At 39.5% G+C, this 22941-nt stretch overlaps 1 protein-coding gene across 14 annotated transcripts in view; it reads left to right on the top strand.

Annotated features, from left to right (window-relative positions):
• rimbp2 (RIMS binding protein 2) overlaps positions 1 to 22941 on the top strand; it is a 94434-nt gene that overhangs the window by 69216 nt on the left and 2277 nt on the right. For 3 of the 14 annotated variants that reach the window (XM_024276045.2, XM_036213640.1, XM_036213639.1), the window contains 18 exons: positions 269 to 417; positions 727 to 806; positions 2023 to 2132; positions 2207 to 3079; positions 6531 to 6682; positions 8213 to 8878; positions 9462 to 9611; positions 9894 to 10061; positions 11703 to 12476; positions 13471 to 13579; positions 14034 to 14159; positions 15425 to 15606; positions 15678 to 15846; positions 15971 to 16033; positions 16216 to 16319; positions 18033 to 18059; positions 18582 to 18653; positions 20301 to 20435. In XM_024276045.2, the coding sequence (XP_024131813.1) occupies positions 269 to 417; positions 727 to 806; positions 2023 to 2132; positions 2207 to 3079; positions 6531 to 6682; positions 8213 to 8878; positions 9462 to 9611; positions 9894 to 10061; positions 11703 to 12476; positions 13471 to 13579; positions 14034 to 14159; positions 15425 to 15606; positions 15678 to 15846; positions 15971 to 16033; positions 16216 to 16319; positions 18033 to 18059; positions 18582 to 18653; positions 20301 to 20435 (4109 nt within the window). Of the gene's footprint in view, positions 1 to 268; positions 418 to 726; positions 807 to 2022; positions 2133 to 2206; positions 3080 to 6530; positions 6683 to 8212; positions 8879 to 9461; positions 9612 to 9893; positions 10062 to 11702; positions 12477 to 13470; positions 13580 to 14033; positions 14160 to 15424; positions 15607 to 15677; positions 15847 to 15970; positions 16034 to 16215; positions 16320 to 18032; positions 18060 to 18581; positions 18654 to 20300; positions 20436 to 21276; positions 22054 to 22941 lie in introns of those variants that run through there. The other 11 variants (XR_002919680.2, XM_024276044.2, XM_024276043.2 and 8 more) reach the window with 11 other exon arrangements.

The following is a 22941-nucleotide window of genomic DNA, read 5'->3' as shown; positions in this document are numbered from 1 at the left end:
TAATTCAGATTGTCTGTATTTAATTCCAGTTAATTCAGTGACTGAGGTGTCACTTTCCCTTTTTGAAGATGATGAATTAAATTATTTTCTGTAAATCCCTTTTAGTTAATTGCCAAAAGCTTAGTAGTATTTTTTCATACCAAGATGATGTGATGATAAAAACAAGAAAACAAAAAAAGGATCAGTACTTTGGTTTGTACTCTCTGTTCTTTGATTCCCATTTTCTAACTTTAAGATGTGGCGATCTGATGATGTCTTTGTCCTGCAGGCAATGAGGCTCCAACAAGCAAATCCTTGATATCCGAGTTCATTCGACCACTCCAGATCAGTGGAGACAAGCCCGAGCTCCTCTCCGTAAAGCCAACGTTTCTGAGTCGCAGTCGAGCCAGCAGCCCAGCACAGGCTTTGCTTTCTGAGGTACCTGCTATTATTGGCTTACACCCAGTGTGGCTCTTCACTTCATTTGTCTGTGTTCCAAATTTAATCCTTTCAATAAATTGCAAGCTCAAAGATAGAGTACACTCACTACTTTGTATCAGACAATAAATGTTAGGACTGTCACCCTGCATTAGATGAGATAACATGAAGATTAACACACTTCAAAAGTAGCTATCTAACACATAAGGAAAACCACATTGCTTATATTTATCATTTTGAAGCTTAGCCAATACCAAAACCAAAAATGATTTCTTTGATGCTGATAATTTGTACATTTTCTTTTTCTAGATGGACAAAGAGCTCCGCTCAACCATTAGATCCAAACCCCGGTTCACAGGGAAGGTCCGTCTATGTGTTGCTCGGTATAGGTACGTGTTACAGAATCCACTTATTTTCAGCGCTGTGCATCTTGCTAGCAAATTGTAATAGATTACAGACTGCTTATTGTTGTTTGAAAGTAATCTTTTACCTGACAGTATCACTTACTCAGAAATATAATGCGTTCATTGACTACTTTTAAGTTACGTTGTGTATAAACAGCTGGAACTGAACACAATATATAAGGACAAATATAATTAAAGTTGTGATATAGTGGAAAAAATAACAGCTAATGCAAATAAATAAATAAATAAACAAGTATGGCCATCCAAAAGAGAAAACAGAGACCAACGCAAACCAAGAAATCCAGGTTTCTAATATTATTTCACCAAATCTAAAAGACAGGGTTTTTTATAAACTCAAAAAACACAATTAAAATATATTGGTCTATGAGGCCTAGCAAAAAAATGTGACTCATTAGTTTAAACTGAAAGAAATGAAAAGGGCTCACAAGCAGAAAAAAAAATGTTTCTGTCATTTTTTAATCTGCTGAAGTCTCGTGTTCTGGTTGAAACAGTTTTATTTTGGGCAGTTCAGCTGTTGTAATACATGAGTTACTGAACATGTATTACATGTAATCTTAAAAAAAAATGTGAAAAAAAGAAGAAAAACCTTATTTTAGCTGCTTAGTCACAGCAAAAATGGTAATAAGTTACTATACTTTTGTGGTGAGTTACTCCGAACACTGCTTATTCTACCACAGATCATTATTATTACTCTATTCTTATGATGCTACCTTTGCAGCGTAAGATGTTCTTTAAAGTTCTATAACCTAGAAAAGTTTTTTTTGTGCAAACTAAATTGCATTAGCAGAGAAATAAGAATATGAAACGATAATCACTCTCAAGTATTATTGTATGTAATTATAAGGTCGTATTCCTGTGTGACTAACCCTCATCCTCATATTTATCACAAATACATGTCACCTGGAGTCTCATAGTGGATTTAATATTGATTTAAAAAATATATATTGTTAGTATAAGACAAGTTTATGCAACCTGATAATTAAAAAAAATATATATATAAAAACAAACACCTAGAAGGGATATGCCAAGTATTCCTTCACATATTTATGGCTATTTTAACATATTCAGTAACTTAAGATACAAGTAATAGCAATGTCATACCTTGTTGTGCAAAAATGCTTCATCTAAAATAATTTATGCATTTTATTCTCTTTTCATTCACAAATTTTTCTCCCTGTAGTTACAATCCTTATGATGGGCCCAATGAGCACCCAGAGGCTGAGCTCCCCCTGGTGGCAGGGAAGTACCTCTACATTTATGGAAACATGGATGAGGATGGCTTTTATGAAGGTTTGATTGCCTTCTAAATACCTTTTTTTTAATTACATCATCACATTATTAGTTATTTATTTCTTTATTTTCAGGGGAGCTGCTGGATGGACAGCGAGGACTGGTTCCATCGAATTTTGTGGATTTTGTCCAAGATGAGAAGAAGTCCTCAGTCCAACAAAGGGAAACAGTGACTAAAGAACCTGGCTACCTCAATCACAGTAGCCTGGGGTCCCAGCGGCTTTCGGCCTGCACGGGAACCGGATCGAGCATAAGCAGTCTGCTGTCTCTCAGCAAACAGGACAGTCTAAGCACCAGCAGCTTGGGCATGGACCTTCTGGGCTCCTCCACCAACGGAACGGGAACCTTGGATGTTAACATTGACGAGGTTGGAGAAGACATTGTGCCTTATCCCCGCCGCATCACCTTGATAAAACAACTGGCCAAGAGCGTGATTATTGGCTGGGATCCTCCCGTGGTCCCTCCTGGCTGGGGCTCCATCAGTGGCTACAATGTTCTGGTGGATAAGGAGATTCGCATGAGTGTTCCCTATGGGGGCAGAACAAAGTCCCTGATTGAAAAGCTCAATTTGGCCACAAACACTTACCGCATATCAGTGCAAAGCATCACAGATCGGGGCTTGTCGGACGAACTCCGGTGCACTGTTCTCGTTGGAAAGGATGTGGTGGTGGCACCTTACTACCTGCGGGTGGACAACATCACCCAGAGCTCTGCTGAGCTCTCTTGGATGCCCAGCAACAGCAACTACAGCCACACGATCTTCCTCAACGGAGCAGAGTACGACATGGTCAAGGCTGGAGGCTATAGGTACAAGTTTTTCAACTTAAAGTCAATGACAGTTTACAAGGTGAAAGTGGTTGGACAGCCACATCAGGTGCCTTGGCAGCTTCCAATGGATCAAAGAGAGAAGAGGGAAATCTCTGTGGAGTTCTGCACTCAGCCAGCAGGTCAGTCTCAGGTCCTGCATGTTGTGTGTCTTTTTCATAGTTTCATGCAAGATTTTACAGGAGTTTACAGGAGTTTCGTTGTCTTTTTCATTCAAAAATAACACTAGATGTTATCAAAACAGGTAAACTCAATCAACTTTTTGTAAACAAAATGTCATATTTGTCTGCTGACACAAATAAAGATTTGAATATGTCTTTCCATTTTGGAGAATTAAAAAAAAAGCTAATTTGTGAGTAAAAAGAGACAACTTTAACAAAACAAAATTACAACATTTAATATCCAATCCTATTAAGCTTTATTTCAATACATTTTTTATTTTGACTTAATTTCTAAAATTTTCTAGTGTTATTTTTTAATATCTATATCCCAACCTATTATTATCAAATACATTGCACTAATTTATCAAATGTATTCACTTTGTGCCTTACTCACACTTCAACCTAGCTAACAAAGTAGCAAAGAGCAGTGTGTTCAGTCATGATACATATATTGTTAAAGCTTCTCTTACAATCAATAGTAAAAGTCCACTGTAACACCATGTTTAGCTTCTTAAAACTTACTATTGATCTAAAGTTTTAGATGTATTTTTCTGCTGGTGAAAGCTGTTAATAGCTTTGCATGGCCACTCAAAGTTCCCATTAGCTTTCCTAATAAGATCAATATTAAAACCTGCTTAAGCCTTCCTTCATTATCTTTTTCCTTCATCTACAATCAAAATGTTCTCATTCTCAAAGTCCTCTTATATGCTCTGCAAACCAACATATTTGTATTCTTGTCTTTTTGAGTTTGTTGTATAATATCTAAATGGTTCAATGACAACCTATGCTCTTAATCAAGCCATCTATACTTACATTTTTTAATAGCTAGAACTAATTATTGTATATTAATATTTGTTTTTCTTCATTGAATATAAAACTCTAAGTGTTAAACTTTTTTAAGTTATAAGGAAACTTTAGTGGTGAGTAAATGTTGTTTTTTGCACCACCAACATGTAATTTGGAAAAAAAAAAAAAAAAAAAGTAAATTGTAACAAAACCACTCTAAGAAGTAAAATGTTGACACTTCTAGACATTTTCTATGTCTTATGGGCACAGACTTAGGAGGAGGTGCAGATGTTTGAAGTATTTTAGCAAAAGGACTACATATCTAATCTAATTGCACAATGTCTTTTAAGCCCATGGTCCTCACTTAAAGGTGCAATGAGAAAGCAAATCAAGCCAGAGACACCAGGGATTTCTCATTTATTTTGTAAATTTCAGTATCAATTGTACCAAGTCTTTAAGACAGACCTATTATAACCCTCTTTAAAAAATCTCAAGAAAAAGAGCCAAATCAGTTCAAATTGAAAACCAGCATCTCTCCCATATTTGTCATCTATGAAGCATTCTGTACTGTTTTTGCTGAAACAAAGTGAATAAAATCCAGTGTTTTCCACACTTAGTTGCATTTACAGCCCAACTTAATTTCCCTAAATGGTAGGTTGCATTTTATTTAGCTGGATGCTCAGGAATAATGAGCACCTTTGGATTCCCACTATGACAACATGTTCTTTCATTTTGAAATCAAAGCACTCCCATAGCAGAGATCTGGCATAAAACAAGAGAGACTTACTGTTCAGAAGTTCAAAAAGGAAAAGCAGAAAGACAGTGTAGAGCAGAGGGAAGAGAAGACCCAGAGTTTAAACTGACATTTTCCATTAGCAGCTGAAGTGACCACATGCTGAGAGTTCATTAAAGGATCTATCTGTTGGACGTGTTGATTAAAAGTGCATGAAATTATCGGTATGGGTGGCAAACAACCGTTGTCAGTCAGTAAGCCTGGACACGATCTGTTATGGTAGGCTTTTGCACTCAGCATGTGTTCCTCAAACAAGTCACTTCATTAGTTCTTAGCAGAACAACGACTTTGTCAATATTAGTCAAAGCTGCCACCAATTCACTGCTCAGAGGGAAGTGAGAGCCAGCTATTTCCACAATTAATAAATACAGCTACAGAAGAATATTCACTCAATGGCTCTTTTCAGCCTGAAGAAGGGCTTGCTGTTTATGACAGGCGCAGTTTGAAACTGACAAGAGGAAATAGAATTTCCAAATAACTACAGCTCAAGTTTCCCAGACAGCGTTGTCTGCTGACAAGCAGAGTTGATGTGTGATGAAAATTGTGCTAATGTAGATTTGCACACACTTACACAGCTTCAAGATGCTGCATGGAGATACTTCAGACTGCATCTGCTCACTATATGACTCCAGGTGAGCAGCGGTGCTGCACAGATGGGGATGTTGCTCAGAGTACAGGCAGCACTGACAGATTGTGGAAATGGCAAACCCTGTTTTGCTGATGCTTCATGGAAGATTGTCAGCCGGAATCTGGCAAAAAGGATTTTGCTGTGCAAACACTCACTCGTGAATGTTGGCACACCTGGAAATTTCAGCACAAATAACACCTATCAGTGGTACAGATGAGGACGCACTCATCAAAGTAATTACACATAAGTACGGTATTTAGTATTTGTGAAAGATGGTAAATGGTGTTTACCTACATAGTGCCTTACAACCTTGATTGTCCCATTCACTCGCACATTCACACCCTGATGAGTGCCAAACACTGGCGCCAACTTATAACCAGCAGAGGTAATGTGGGGCTCAGTGTCTTTCCATTGACTGTATATAAGAACTGGACAGAGTCAGTGTGATGTCACCCAAAGAAAATGGCTTACTTCTGTTTCCAATGAAAATAAAGTCAATTCAGTTACGACGTTGCCATGTTGGAACCAGTAAGCCGTGATTGGTTCAAGTCGGAATGAGTCAACATTTCTATGGCAACCACTATCGCCAATCAGGAGGGAGCTTGTTGGAAGAGAAGCAGGCTCTGGAGATTCTGTCAAACCACATACTTTTACTGAGGCATCTGATTGGCCGGTTTATAACTTGAAATACCTGTAATACAGACAAAAAAGAATCAAAGCAAAAATAGTTATTCTGACAAATATAATGAATGAGTAATAGCTGTTTATTTCTCTTCTGAATGTGGCAGCGAGTACTTCCTATTCACTCAGTCCAGTTCTCATATATAGTCAGTAGTCAGAGGTCGATCATTCTATCTCTGCATTACTACTACATATTTGTGTGTACTTGTCTATCTTGAAGTACTCTAGATTTTTGAAAGCGTAAGCAGTCAGTCAGAATCTTTGGGGTTGCATTACAGCAAATGATTCAAGTATGAAATAGTCTTATATTATTTAGATGCAGACAGACAAAACACATATGAACCACTGAACACTCGTGTTATTTTAAGTCCTAACATTATTGTCATTTTTTTGTCTAAATGAAAACTATGCAGAGCTTTACTTTTGATATTAATCCTAAAGGTGACTTTAATTATCTATCTGTATCATCGATGTTGCTTGGCCTATTCACAGCTAGAGTACTAAAGTATGTCTTGTGCCTGCAGGGCCTCCTCTGCCACCTCAGGAAGTGCAGGTCCAGTGTGGTCAGACTCCAGGTGTCCTGCAGGTCAGATGGAAGCCACCGCCCCTGACATCATCAGGAACCTCCAATGGGGCTAGTGTAATAGGCTATGCTGTGTGCACAAAGGGACAGAAGGTAATAAACATGCTATTTTGTTCTAAGCATCACAGATGTAGAGGTTGTTTCTGCCCTGCTCCCTGGGTGTTTCTTCTGAGCTGTGCTCTGTTGCCATCTCCTGGAGAAATGATTTAGGGCTGATGTCAAACTGGAGAAACTGAAATGATGATCCATTGGGCTAATTCACTTTTTATGGGTTTATTTATACGTCTTTGTCATAACTCCCTTGAATAAATATTATTAGCATTTCAAAATGATGCTAAAGTACAAAAAAATATATAACATATTGATAGTTTCTAGAAACAAAAAAAACAAGAAGCGGAGTTATCAAAATTCTGCAAAAGGTGCAAAAATGTTAGAATTTTTTCCTTAGATGTCTGTCAGATATTAGGAGGTTATTGACTGAGTCTGTTTAACTGTCTGGCAGAAAGTCTCACATTTAACTCCAAATGTTTAGGACATTAAGCAACAAATCATAAACCCTCCACCACAATTCTGATTTAGATTTTTCTTATAACATAATCATTTGTTTTTTTGTATTATTCTCTTTAGCTTTGATGTCACGTTTGCTGGAGTTCATCTGATTGAGTCTTGCCTCATTTGACCAAAGGGGCATTATTATAAAAATGAAAAATATCTGTCGTGCTTTCTTTAGAGTGAATGCTATAGATCCTTTTTCTGTTAAGTCTTTCAAACAAACTAAGCTTATTTTGTCTTTATTAAATTGCGTGGTTTTGTGAACTTTGCATGAGAAATGCAAGGATCTGTCTCAGCAGCTTGAAAAAGTTCCCTTCGGCTGTTGTTCTTTGTTAAAAATTGCCTGTTCTGACCTTAGTGGAGAAGGCTGGCCACAGTCTTGGATCATTTTCCAAATGATAAAGTGTGTTCTTTTTCTCAGAGGTGCCAGCAGTTGTTGTTGACCAATTAATTTATTGCTTTCGACTGACTTAACAATAGTCTGCTGGTGGTTAGCTACTAGCTATTCAGAGCAAGAGGCCTGAATTCTCATTTGGAGTTCTTAGTGTGCATGCTTGTATTTTCATCCACAATCTAAACAAATTCATGTTAGGCTCAATGGTACATCTAATTTGCCCTTAGAAACGGATAGAAAAATGCACGGTCATTTGCCTCTGTGCATTACAGTGATCTACAGATGCATTAGTTATAAAGGGTTCTGCTCTTAAAGTGGTCAGAGCCCCTAACTGTGAACAGACTGAAGTTGGTATAGAAAAGGAATGCATGAATGAATAACACAAAGATACCACTTTAGATTGTCTGTTGTGTTGTCACAGTCCATAAAGAAACAGGAATGTAGTTAACTTCGAAGTTCCAAATAATTTTAATTTCATAGTTAGGATGAATAAATATATTTTTTAACGAGTCTGCTTTAAATGAAACAGTTACAGTGAGATTTAAACATTATGAAGATTTTTCTCCAAAATGATGTGGAGATCCAGTTTATTTCAGTTTACATTTGTTTTTAATTTGTGAGCGCTTGAAACTTTAAATTACCATGTTGTAAAAACCCTTTGATTTCTTTGAATGCAGATAGCAGAGGTGTTGTACCCCACAGCAGACTATGTGACCGTGGACTTAAACCGGATTCAGGGACTGGAGGCCAGGGAGGTCATTGTAAGGACGTTGTCAACCCAAGGAGAGTCCCAGGACTCGCCTGTGGCCCCGATCCCCAACAACCTCTTGGGCTCTCCTCGTCTTTCCCACAGAACCACTGCAGCTCCCCATCCCATGACCCATCCAGTGCCACAGCCCCATCCAGTCCACTCTCAAGTCCATCCTCCTTACCCGTCAACGTACCCCCCAAATCACCCCCAGCCCCACGTGCAGCCTCTGCCTCGGGTCCAGCCCCATACGCTACCCCATTCACAGCCACACTCGCTGCCCGTCCGCCACCCTCCTCCTCAGCCTCATTTCCCACACCACTCCATGCCCAAACCAAAATCATCATTAAGTGCCAGAGAACCAGAAACCAAAGAACATGAGGTGGGCATGCGGACTCCTCCACCCTGGGAACGCTCCCCCTCCCCACTACCCCCCATGTGTGGATCCAACCTGGAGCCACCGCACTTCCCACCGCGGCGATCGCCCTCTCCTCAGAGGATCCTGCCACAGCCTCAGGGAGTCCCTATCCCCAACACCATCGCCAAGGCCATGGCCCGAGAAGCTGCCCAGAGGGCGTTCGCTGAGGCTAACCGGGTGAGATTTGAAGTGGACCCTTGCGACATCGCATCCACCTTTCATGGTTGCTGATGTTTTAGCGCCATTTTAGATAACTTTTTTTTACCTCTATGCGTTCATTGTCCTGATTGGCTGTTGACCTTTGTCAATATATTCCTCCATACATAATTAATTCAGTTTGCCAAATTTGCATAAATCTACAATCACTATCAGATCTTTAGCTTTATTATAGAGTACTGGAAGAACTTTTAAAAAAGGTTTGAAGTTTGAAAACTGTATTAAGTGTGTAGTGAGGAGTTTCACAGACTTAAAACATCTACAATTATTGTGAAAAAGATGACTACTTTGTGGATTTCGTCTAATTTTAGAATTTCGCCGAGGGATCAAAGTAACCACATTTAAAGTCCAAGTCATTTTGTAATAAATGACAAAACAAACAAACAAACCACAACTTTTGGTTTTTTATTAATTAGATATCAGCAAAACATAAATATAGCGGCACTTCATTAGGAAAATCGGAACCTCTTTTTATTATTTTTCATGGGTTTCTTCTTCCTTCCGACTCAGCTCCTACCTAAAATTGTAACATTTCTCTTGGCAGGTTGAGAAGAGGAATATCTTTAGCGATCGAGTTAATGCCTTGCATCCACTTAACTCTGATGAGGAGGAGGATGGCTATGACTCTCCTCACGCGAGGAGGAGAGGAGCCTCAGTGGATGAATTCCTCAGAGGTTCAGAGTTGGGCAGACAGGTACTTTTTTAGCATCTGTGCTCAGCTTACAAATTTAAAGAGTACATTTTAGCATTTGTATTTTTTTTTTTTTTACATGACAAGAAACATGTTTTAGCTTAGCATCTAACAAGGAGACAATAACGAGTAGCTAAAACTATAAAAGTTAAAGAAACTTTGATTTTACCATAAAGTGGTTTGTTAATCAAGGTCTCCAATATTTTGAATAGATTATTTGGATACAAAGATGAACAAACAGCTCTACATTTGCTGGTATCTGTTTGTGTTTTTCTTACCTTTTAGTACCATCATCCTCATCACCACTACAGCCACAGTGAGGAGTACCACACAGAGAGCAGCCGGGGCTCTGACCTGTCCGACATAATGGAGGAGGATGAGGAAGATCTGTACTCTGAGATGCAGTTGGAGGAGGGCCGCAGGCGCAGCATTAACTCTCACAACACCCTTAAGGTACATATCTGACCGAACAGCTTTTTTCCTGTTGTAAAGGATGTACATGAATACTGTCTGCTCCACAGCCAGGCCAGCCAATGGCTTTGCTTTGCTGAACCCTCATGTCACACTTGTGTTAGCCCAGCCTGTTTTCTCCTCCCTGCCCTGCACTGCTTTGTTCCTTTCAGGCTGAGCGCACAGTAATAGTTTTGGACATGTATAAAAACGCATGTGGAAGGCTATAAAACTAGAAGCACAATGCTATTATGGACTGTGTTGTTATTTGAATCTTTTAATGATTAGTTCACCGGAGTCAGAGTGAAATGATAGAATACTAAAGTTGTCAATATTAATATGCTGTACTGTGTCAAAGGGTCATGGCATATCAAGTGCATATGGGAATCTCATTTAAGTGAGTACTTAAATGGAAATGTTCACTTTATGTTTTCATGTCACGCCTCAACGTTTGGTTTCAGTTTTACTGTCAGCACATGATTCTGTCATCATGTCCGTGTGAATGCTAAGAAATTTTTTTATCATGAGGGAGGAGCTTTTTTTATGTCAAAGTAACAGATGTGGCTGACTGGTGAGGGGAAAATCATAGCAAGTTTGGCATGTTTTCACTCTTTTTTAGGACTAAAATGGTTTACTGTTGTGCAAATTGTATAACGATCCTCCTAAATATGTTTTTAAAAAGTTTGTAATATATTTTGAACATTTTTATTTGATATTTATATAAAAAATACAAATGTCAACGACTATGAAATTTGTATTGATTTTTTTTTTAAAGGTGTTTTTCATTCAATTATTTTTCGGAGTTTATTAGTACAAAAATTTGCACCTCAAAGCTCAGAACAGGCAGATCCATCAGATCCATATGGAAAAACTGTGACTAATTTTCTGCATAAAAAATAAACAGTTCATTCTAGTAAATATAACTAATACTCCCCCAGTGTTTTGCTCTGTTTGTGTAGGAAGAACAAAACGGACTGGTGATACCGTGACGAGCACTTAAATAAAACGGGCATGGATCATGTCTGTGACAGGGACTTATTGTTCCTTTTTAACTTTTAATTGCAGATCTTTTAATAGTGCCCAGCCTGTTTGTAGTTCTTTGCTTTCGTAGTACTAAAAAAAAGTTGAACAAAAAAAATAAAAAATTTTAACCAAAAATTCAAAAACACTTCCATAGTTTTGCATAGACATAGCCCAGAAGTATGTATGATTCACAGTTTTCACTGATATTGTTCCCATCCATTTTTATTCATTCAATTTTCACCCTGGCTTTCACTTTGCAAAGAACTTTTTGGGTTTTTTTGTTCATTTTTCTTGTTTTGAGCTCTCCATAACCGTTCATAAATGATCTCTCTGTCCTAAACCTCCACAGATTCCTGTTCAGAGCATGCCATTTCCTCTTCACGGAATGAGACTGCATGTCTATCTGCATTGCCACAATGAACTAATTCTGTCTTTATTTTGTCTTTTCCCCCCATTTGTTCTGGTCACAAACTGTGTTGTTTCCTTCCTGTTCTAAAATCTTCGAAAAACCTTTCAACCCTCTACCCCTTCGCAAAAATCTAATCTAAACCATTTGAATTGAACTGACTCTCGATGAACTGTACATTTGTGGGACTTTGCCCTCCCCCACCAACACGAAAGGCTTATTACAAGCGTCATGACTTAGCTGAGGAACGAGACTGTTGGGATCTCCAGAGGGAGGTGGTGAAGCAAAAATCGCTCCGGAGCAAGCGTCTGCACAGCATCCCGGAGGTGGCCGAGGAAGAGTCTGACAGCGTGGACAGCATCGGCCAGCGTCTGTCCTTTGACGATGGAGGGCAACCGGGAATGCTGCATTCTCAGAGACGGATGTACCCCCAGGGCACTCACACGCGAAACCATCCCACCAGCAGCAAAACCTCCCGCCTGCAGCGCCAGCGTTCCTCCCCTCGCTTCACCGACAGCCGCTATGGCTACAGCATCGACGACCGCAGCTACGGACGGCCCAATCGTCAGAACACCAAGAGTCCTGATAGTGGTTTAGACTGTGGTAGTGAGGAAGAAGGTTCTCTAGGACGGAGCCATCGGGGATACTACACCCATGGGAGCCCCGTTCGTGGACCTGTGCGGATCATCCATTGCGAGGGCCCCGTGGAAAGACGGGCGTTGGCTATGGGCCGCAAGAGAACGCTGACCCGCCAGTGCAGCGTAGAGGAGGAGTACTCCGATGTCCCCGTCCTTTCGGCCAAGTCGGTGCACACAGGTGACTTCAGGAACAGGGAACACTTTGGGCCTCGCCGGGAGGTCGGGCCCCGATACGCCAGGGAGGGGGCCCTCAGCGAGGGCAGGCTGAACGAGCTGGACAGGGGCTATAACAGCCCCCACAGGGAGGCTAGGGCCCACTCTTTGTCCAGGCTCAACCAGGACCAGTCGCTGGTGTGTGCTTCAGAATTTCTGCTGTATTTTTCATCAGCAAGCTGCCGCCATTCTCTTTTTCTCAATGTCTGTGTTGTCTAATAACCCCTCTTTTATTTCTTTCTTTCTTTATTTTTTTTTTTGGCATTCATTTCACATTCTCGACAAGATGTCATGTTCATAGTTGGTCGTGTTTGATTTTCTATTTTGTGTAACTTACTTTGCTTGTATTAAGAATGCTATGTGATCTTTGAAGTGAAGCTTTCAATTACCTAAAGGCCATTTTGCTAAGTTTTGACTTCTCATGTCTCTGAGGGGAAAGGCTCCGATTAAAGGAGAGTCTCTGTGCCGTGCATGGGGGGGCTAGCTGCTCGCGCCTTCTCCTCCCTGCCTTCGCAAGCTGCCGCATTCATTCAGTCAATGTCTTCTTCACCAGAGCTGCCATCCCCATCGCCATCAAACTATGTTCTAAGAGTTCATGTTGACTTTTGCCATCTTCAAGGATCTTCAGCTAATGCATTTCATCTATTCGTATCCTCACAAATAATCATTTTATATCTTTTTATACGTTACATGTTACAGCAACAATTCATTTCTGAAGCTGATCTGAATTCACCCACACCGCCTCATTTTTCCATCATTATTAATTCATTGTGTGGCTCTACTCTTCTTCATCATCTTTGTCTTTTGCTTCCTTTTCTCATCAAGGAGCTGACATGCACAGAACAAAACAACCCGAACAAATGGTCTTTAGCAAAACATGTGATCCTTTTCGAAACCCCGATCCATTTTTTGTGTTGAACTACTTGTTTTGATGGTTTGACTTACTTTATGCAACTTTTATTTTGATTATTATTTTGCCTTCCTAAGGACAAATGGAACAAACATCATTTGCTCTTATGGTTTCTGGTTGTTTGAATGGGACTGTGTTGTTTTAAATCATTTTAAATGTTCATATATATCTAGAAGTGGTTTCTAAGTCTTATGTTTAATCTCTTTTTTTTGTAATCCAAAGATCATTGGGAACTCACCATCTCACGGAAGCCCCGATCGTCTGGACCATTCGGGGAGGAGGCCGGTTCACATCGGCACCCCTCCTCAGCGACGCCCCATCCCATCCATTGGTTAGTGAGGTCACCAAATGAGGATCTTCCCCTTCAGGGCCACAGATGTTTGTGCTATTTATACCATGTTTTCCCTCACCCATACCAGCTGAGCTTTACATCTCTCCCATAGAGCTGTAACAAGCGCATAGATCTTTTATTTTTTTGTGGGGTGTCTGTGCACTTGTGTAGCTTTCCATCTTCATCAGCGGTATTTGCCAAAAATTTAGTTTTGCAGGAAAGTTGTCCCAGATACACGTCTGTTTTCTGTGGTTAAACTACTTGACCTCCCAATCTGACCCCACCTCAACCTTCAAGCATTGCTGTTTTACACCCCTGAGACTCCAGAGTGAAAACTGTTGCCTTCTCCACCCCACACCTCAAGGCAACCTCATCATCTCAGCATGAGTGAAGGGGCTAGAGTGTGTCTGCGGGGGATCTCTGACCGTAACGTTGTGATTGGTGTCTTCTGTAGAGATCACCATGGACAGTAACAGTGAGGGGAGTGAGGGGAACCTCTCACCCGTCAACGAGGATGTTTACTATGGCAGTGTAGCTCGGCGCAGGACATGGCGATCTTTGTCCTCAGAGGATCAATATGGTATGTGGTGTTGCTTCTCTTCAAGATGCAGGAAATAAAGGCCAAGAATCCTTCTTGGAAACATGCAGTGATATCATAGTGCTCTTTGTTTTGTTTTTCTTTGTTTTTTTTAGGACAGTTAGTTAATTTTTCTTTCTTTTTTTAAGTTAAACTAAGTTAAATTAAGCTGATTGGGAATGGCAAGACAGGACACTTGTCCCATTGCTGGAGAATGACAATCCCTTCCCTGTTTGTGTCCCTATACCTTCAACCACAAGGAACCCAAACCCGTTCACACTCCTCATTCCCCCTTCATATCCAGGAAACCCCTCCACCCAACTACAACAATACAGCCTGTCTTCCTCCTCCTTACCTTCCTCTTCTCCTTCTACTCCCTTCTCTACCAAATTAGTATTTTTGTACATTTTGCATGAACCATTTCCAAAATATCGACAAGAAAAAGATAAACTGCCGTATATTTTTGACTTGGTGGTATCACTCAGTTGCACATTCGCCAAAGAAGAATCACCAGATGATTAAAAAAATGCATATCTCAGTTAAAAGATCAGTGATTGTTGCAGTGCCTCTGAGCTTGTATTCAGACCTACAATCTGCCATTTAAACATTTACCATGGTGATCCATTGATCCAGAAGCATGGGGGACTGATATCAGGTTCATCCCTTCCCCCCTCACTGTCCCTGATATCTGCATTGCCAGGAATCACTGGGGCATTTGATATGTTGTCTTTCATTGGAATATGTTTTGTTTTTCCTTTCCCATCGCACATTGATTGCAGATGCGGGTTTTTATCGCATGGCGCTTGCATTTGAAGTAGGAATGCTTTCTTTGTTGCTTGGCGCCCGGGGGAAAAGCGTGCTTGCTAGTCAGGCTCTGTGAGATAAGGCCGTGAAACAGCAATGAACAATAGTAAGGTGTTTCTTGTGTTTTTCCTGGTCATGTGCTTTTCCTAACACCCCTTCTACAGCTGCATGACGTTTCTGTGGAACGTTAACTCGGTTAAGTGTTGACATAGCTGCAAGCAGAGATGTGTGAACAAAAAACCTTGCTGTGATTACATTAGGAGATGCATTTTTGATGTAGGGATTCTAGGAGTTATAGTGTAAACTGTAGTTTTCAGCTTCTGGTTCTTTTTTCACACATTTATCTTTTCACTGTCTCTTTCGTCAGCTTCAATTTATAGAATTCCTTCTACTCTCATTGCCTTTACAGTCAGTGTGGCTGTATAAGGCTGGTAGTAGCAGCAGAGGCCTCCTCTGTGTTTCAGACGGCTATGGCGGGCGCAGATATGGGCGGGGACGGCGGTCGCTGGAATATTTTGAGGAGTCGGAACCGGAGGACCTGACCCGCTTGTTTGTGGCTCTGTTCGATTACGATCCACTGTCCATGTCTCCCAACCCCGATGCCGCAGATGAGGAGTTGCCTTTCAAGGAAGGCCAGATCATTAAGGTGGAGACCGTTTCTGGCATCAACAACATCCAGTCAGCGAAGGTCACATCCTTATAGCATCTTTGTTTCAGGTGTTTGGAAACAAAGACACAGATGGGTTCTACAGGGCAGAAATCCGAGACAGAGTGGGTCTGATCCCCTGTAACATGGTTTCGGAGATCCAGACAGAGGATGATGAGATGATGGACCAGCTCCTCAAGCAGGGCTTCCTCCCTCTTAACACTCCTGTGGAGAAGTTAGGTTAGGCCTTAGTTTTCTTTTTCCAACCTAATTCTCTCTTTCTTCTTTACTTAACTCTGTTCTTTCTTTTTATTGCTTGTATGACTCATTCTTCCTAATTTTGCTTCTCTCCTTTCCTGTGAAGTGAACTGTGATCGTTTCAAAGATGGCCGCTCAGTAAATCGCAGATCCAGAAAGTCCAAGAGAGGTCTGTGTGAGCTGAGATGTTACCGCTTCCTTTGCTTCTCACGCTCCCCACCTTTCTACTCGCAAACCATTATTTATATTGCCATTCCACTGCAAAACATACGCATGCTGACTTGCCTTTGGAGTTTCAGAGATGCTCAAGCCTCCAAATAACAGGTTTGTTTCATCTATGTGTCTCAACAGAACGAAACAGGCGCAGCGGACGTCAGTATTCAATGTCAACGCGTAGGATGGTGGCCCTGTACGACTATGATCCCAGAGAAAGCTCGCCAAACATTGATGTTGAGGTACCGACCCCTCAAGATATTGGTTTTGGATTTGTGTGCAGACCACAAAATGTATTACGGCGATTATGTTTCATTGTCTTCATTTGGGGTAAATCCAACATGGCAGAGCATCTTTAAAGCCACCTCCAGTGCAGATGTTGACCTGACATTCATGCATCTTTTTTTCTACATTTTTTGCTCCAAACATCAATTAACTTGACAGTCACTGTTGAGTCGTATCATTTTAGTTTTGGAAGCTGTAAGAAAATTTATCCTACAACACAGTGGCTCTAGACCAGGGGTGCCAAACTCATTTTGGTTCACGGGCCACATTCAACCCGTCTGATCTCCAGTGGGCCTGACAAAATAGCAAAACAACCTATGGTCAACTTGTTATCTGTAGCTTTGTTTTTGTTTTGTTTTTTCTCATTCAGAAAAAATATGCCTCAAACAGCTTTGTAGCCTCATCACTTATTATTATTATTAGAGCTATTATTGTTACCTTTTGACAGACATTTTGTGTAATTGTGGTGTCACACCTGATCGTTTTTATAGCAACTTAACAGCGGTGAGGCTGGCAGAGAGCCTAAATGGATCTTACCCAGACGTGGCAAGCGCCTAACAAGATGTGCTGTTTATTTCTTGATCGCTTGTTATGCTGGTATTTATTTTCCTTTGCTCCCTCTAGCGGCCGAATTGTACATTGTGATCATTTATTTAAATAATCATAACTCGCCAAAGGAATGGGCTAGAAACTTTTTTTTTTTTTAACCATTCTTATATATTTTTTTCATGACTTGGCCGGGTGGAACCATCTGGCAGGCCAGATGCGGCCCATGGGCCGTATGTCTGACACCCCTGCTCTACCCAAAAAACAAAAAAATCACTTTCTTTTTAAACCCTTTAACCACGTAAGGATTATTGATGCAAATATGGATCAAACCACTTCTGCTCCATATATCTTATTTTTGCATCTACTAAAAAGAAACTCTATAAGTGGATTTTTTTTAATAACACAAAATAAATTCAGGTATAAAGGGGTTAATACCAGACTACCCCTAATATTCTTTGTTTTACAAATAACAAAATTCCAGTAGATTCTGTCACAGAAAAAAACACATTTTTTCTGTAATGCAACACCTCAGTAATGTTTGGTGATATGTCATATATCAGCCTTTTCTCTCACGTCAGATTTAACTGATCTGTGTTGGTCGCATGAGCAGTAGAGGTGTTTCTCAAAGAATGTATTATTTAGGTGTCACTAACATCATCTCTGGTATTAAAGGGTTACATTTTTAGTTTTTACAAAATCCCAATATGGTACTTGAATGTTCCACAAATGTTTAAAAATTACAAAATGGTATTTTTTTCATTTTTTATGTACTTTTCAGCTCACAGAATCCAAACTAATAGAGGTTTGGCACACCCTCAGCAAGGCCCTGCAACTCATGCCGGCAGAATAAAAAATAAAAAAACACCTAAAAATTGCCATTTATGATTTGTGTATCCCATAAGCATAGCGACTTTACATTTATTTTTTACCCAGCCTGCTATGTAATCAGCAGACATTGTGGTTTCTTGTGGCCGTGCAGCATCAAGGCTACTCAGCTAAAGGAGCAGACAACATTACAGTGTGTAGACAGCTTAAAGTACTGTCCCAGTGCTGTATTCTCTGGCCCCTCCATCTCGGTTTCACTTACTCTCACCTTTCTATTGGCACTGCCACCGACACAGTATGAAGGCAGCAGGCTGAATGAGGAGGTGAGTGAGGGTGAGGAGGGTACAACGCTATCCACTTTGTGAGTGTTTTCTTCCCCCCCCATTTGTTGGAGTGCAAAGGAGGAGGCGGTTGAGAGTGACAGGCCACGGGCCTCCGTCCTTGGTGGTCATCAGTAACGCCCCCCCTTCCCCCATGCATTGCCTGAGCCAGCATCTCCCCTCCTCAGTTTGGTTTCTTTTTTTTGTGTCTCTCCTTTATGTGCTACGTTTGATTTGTGTGGTCTTAGAGAGTCCATAGGAGAGACTTGCCCAGTGTGTTGTGATCCTTTCTTCAAAGTTACGTCTGATGCACTTATAGTTGCAGCGGTTCATCTGCTGAGACTAAGCTGTCATGTCTTAAGATGCATCGCCTCGATTTGGAGAAGGAAGCAAACATTTCAAATTCATCAACCCCCACTGAATTTGGTGTTTATTGTGGAGTTTTCTGCGGCTTTGTGAAACTTTGTTTAATAGGTACAACCATGCAAATGTAAATTTGTGTCTTTGTGTTTTTCTTTTTTACAGGCTGAACTGACATTCTGTGCTGGTGATGTCATCACAGTTTTTGGTGAAATAGATGAAGATGGATTTTACTATGTAAGTGCTCAACATTTTCATTTTGATGATGTTGGATGAAACAACTTAAAAAAAAACATGCACAAAATAAAAAATATATATTATTAGGAAGTTCCTTCTTGCTTTAAACATCCTTTTGGAAGTCAATGTTGCTGTGAAATAATGGTTGTGTCCAAATTCCCTCACTAATCCCTCACCACTAAAAATCGTTGTAGTGCGAAATTATTTAGTGTTCTGAATTTTAAAAGCAATTCTGACACCATGATCAGTTTTTTTGGATAAATCTGATCATGAAAATTTGTATGGTTTATAAAAACGAGACAAATTTAAATACTTTTTTTTCACAAAAAAAGTTGTTCAGACACAATGCATTGTGGTCCACCAATCTAGTGAGCTTTTTGCAGGGACTTCTGGGAAATTTGTCGGGTATTGGATTTAGAATAGTAGATTTAGACAGCCCTTGAAAATTAGAAAAGTTTAGATTAGAAATAGTTAATTTCAAGCAATCAAGAGAGAGAATTAAAAAATGGCAAACGCATTGTATTGTGCACTAAGTAGTGGATGGTGAAGACTTTTGGCTGCCTTTCTATCTTTCTGTGCTTCCAGTGTTTTTTGGAGTTACGTTTATTTATGAATGAGGTTTTTTGCCAGGTATGTGTTGCAGAGTCGTCCTTCTTTAACTTCTGTTATATAGCTTTCTTTTTTTATTTAACACAAACAAATAATTGGGAACTTCTGCTAATAAAAAAGGATTAAGAAGCAGCACAAAATTCACTGATGAAACATCAAACTGTGAAGCCAAATAATGAAAAAAAAAAACAGTGAAAATCTCTTGTTATTTAATAAAGCACACATCTTTTCTATCCTCAAACACCTGCAGTTGTTGCCATGGCAGCATCATGTGCACAGTGTTAAAATGGTCACTGCACTGTTGGGAAATTAGGAAAAGTATTTTTTGGCTCCTTGCTGTGCATCGTCCTCCAGTTGTGTGACGGGGTCCGTCACCTGTAGGGGGCGTCACACGTTCACAGTTGCTCACAGTTTGTCAGCGGATGAACTCTGAAACTCAACTTGTAAAGTATAGCAAATAATCTGTTTTTTGGGGGTCAGCTTTGAGATAATTGGAGTGTTGAGTCATACACAGAGATTAATAAAACTATGTTTTAGAAAATTGACATTTTTAGATTTTGCAATTACAGCTGCAGATATTTGTTTTCATTATATCTGCTAAGTGAGCCTGCTAGCTGATGTTTATTAATCCAATTTTGAATAGTAAAATACTTTTGATTTATATTGTTTTTTATTTGCTTGAACCTCAAGCAAGAAATTCACATATTTCACACTGATTCAATATTTATTAAATCTTCTATTTTCATTTGTTTTTAATCACAAGTTTGTATATTTTAGATTTGTCTACCAGATGGAGCATTTTCCTCTGATTTAAAAAAAAAACTGCAGCCACGTCTATAACCTTTTTAAGATAAAGTTACGGTGCCAGTCTTTTAAAAACCATAGACAATCTTCATTAATTTAATAGTTCCTACAGGAAAATGTCAGAATTGTTTAAGAGGTGGTAAAAAGGAGCCGTCAATCCCACCAGGCAGAAGCAGCACAGACATAAATAGCCTCATCAGTTAGTGAGTCTCACCGTTTATATCCACTCCGCAGGGCGAGCTCAACGGACACAAGGGACTCGTTCCTTCCAACTTTCTCGAAGAAGTGCCTGATGATGTAGAGGTTTTTCTCACTGATTCACCATCTCGGTACCCCCAGGACGCGCCTGCACGGATAAAGACCAAAAGGGTACATGCTCCTTCGCAGTACTAGCCCTGTGTCATCCACATACCTTTGTTCCGTTCCCTCTATCTCCTCTAGTTTTGTGTATGTGTGTGTGTGTGTCATTGATCAAATGAAAAAGGGATTTCTGACTGTAAATAAATAGAGTAAATGAAACTTTAACGCTAAAACTTGACAGATAAACTTTTATTTTCCTGTTTATTACTGTGAAAGGGTGAAGTTGTGCTTTGTATAATACATGAGTATCCTGTATTCATAAAGCATTCTCAATGAAAACAGATGGGGAGATGCTCCTGTGACTCTTTTCTCATGTTCTGTCCTGAAAAGCATCCGTTTCAAACCTTTTGCACATGCATATTTAGTATTCTTACAGATGCTTTATGAATATATTCTGTGTTTGATCTTTATTTTTGACAGAATAAATAGTTTTGCTGTACTGAAAGATGAAACATGTAGTCACTAGCTCAGCATGGTATATAGTCCAGATGCATGACCCCTTGAAATTTTATACATACAATAAATATATATGATAAAAACAAAACAAAAAAATCAGCATAATGCAACTTTTGTATCTCCTCCTGGACGCCTTGTTTTTTGTAAACTGCTTTCTTGTAAAGAAGTAAAGCTAAACAAACATTTAAGACATATTTATTTACTTAAATAATATGATGTTATTTTTCTGTTTATCACATAATGCAATTATTGAACTATTTCTAGATGTCATGATGAGATCTATTTTTTTTCTCCTCTGCTCTGATTTGCCATTGTCATAGTGCAAACTATTGAAATGCCATCACCATTTTTTTTGTTTGTTTCATTTCTTTTCCTCACCTGCTTGGCAAAACAGAAGAAGAGTGTTCATTTCACACCTTAACGGCTCTGTTTCCGTCACGTAAGTGAGCAACTGAGGATACCAAGATTACGGTCCCCTGGTCTAATGCAGATGACATGGGTATCATAAGTTTCTGGTATGCATCATGTCTACTTTATGTGACTTGCAATGTCCTTAGCTGTTTTTTTTTCTTTTTTATTATATATTTATATATATATATATATATATTTTATTTACACCAAAACCACTCAGTCATGTTGCTGGTAGGACAGAGCGACCCTAGCCATTGCATTAGACAAGAAGTATGGTATCTTCAGTTGTTTCCCTGAGTGTTGTACATGAGATTGTCCGTCTCCTGCAATAAGTCTCCTGCTGTAACTCATGATCAGCTAAAAGGCCCATCTTGCATCAGAAAAGTTAAATTCTAACATTCAGATTTGACTCAGTGCAGTGCTGTTTCAGTAAAGTCAGGATACTGTGACAACAAAAACACATAACAAATCCAGTTCATTTATTTAATTCAGACTAAAATAAAAATAGAAACCTGTTCTCAATGTGAAGATATAAAAATGTAGATTATATCATAAAAAATAGAAGATTGATATATAGCTTTTTTGTATGTCATCCCAGTTGGGTTTTCCTATTTACATAAATCCATCTTTATCTCACTATACAAAAACATCCTTCATAGCACATGTCAGAGTCAAGGCCCGGGGGCCAGATCCGGCCCACATTGGAATTATATCCGGCCCGCCAGATAATTTTATATTATTTTAACGGCAGGAAAAGTATTCCTGCCTGTTTTTATTATATTTATGTTAAAAAGATAAAGTTTTAAAAATGTTGTTTTAGTGTGTTTAATAAATGTTTATCTTGTTCGGCCCGCGACCTTAGGTGTGTTTTGGATTTTGGCCCTGGTGTGAGATTGAGTTTGACACCCTTGTTGTATAGGTTCGTTGGTGTCTCTAGATTGCCCCTAAGTGTGATCATGAGTGTGTGACCCTGCAGGCTTGACTCCACCTCCACCCAACAGTGGCTGGGATAGGCTCCAGCAACCTCTTGACCCTAAAAGGGATTCAGCAGGTTCAGAAGATGGATGGATGAATATACAGCTAATATTAATAATTATAACAAAATAGTAATAATGTCAAATAAAACAGACTCAGATTTTTTTTTATTTAAACTGTAAAATTTGACTTTAAAACATTTACATAAGGTGATGGTGAAATTCAGATAAACGCGTTGAGGTAAATGTGAATCAAGCACACCTGAAGAAACCAGCACAGCATCTGCACTGAAGAAACTGATGGAACATAGAAAAGTCTCTGTAAAAAATTCAAATAATTCAAATTTCTGTAGAGTGGAACCTTCCAGGACGAATACAAACACATCATGCAGCCTAAATTTGTACTCGTCTGTCCTCCTTAAGTGCAATTTAAAGGAGCCTTTTAGCTCATGATTACAGAATAGTAATGGTGACTAGTAGTTTTAATGTAACCAACTTGTATCAGTAAATATCTTTATTAGAGCAGCAGGAAAGTGAATGTGATATAGACATGTCCCACTTGTCCCCAAATGCAAATGTGTATGTTAATGTGACAGCAAGTTGTTGTTGGGAGTTTTTGTCCCCTTACACAAACGTGGAAAACAGTGAAGGCCATGCTAAAACTGTGTCTTTGT

Source organism: Oryzias melastigma, linkage group LG9 (genome assembly GCF_002922805.2).
Source record: "Oryzias melastigma strain HK-1 linkage group LG9, ASM292280v2, whole genome shotgun sequence".
Classification (NCBI taxonomy): domain Eukaryota; kingdom Metazoa; phylum Chordata; class Actinopteri; order Beloniformes; family Adrianichthyidae; genus Oryzias; species Oryzias melastigma.
This window is presented reverse-complemented; position numbering and strand designations above follow the sequence as displayed.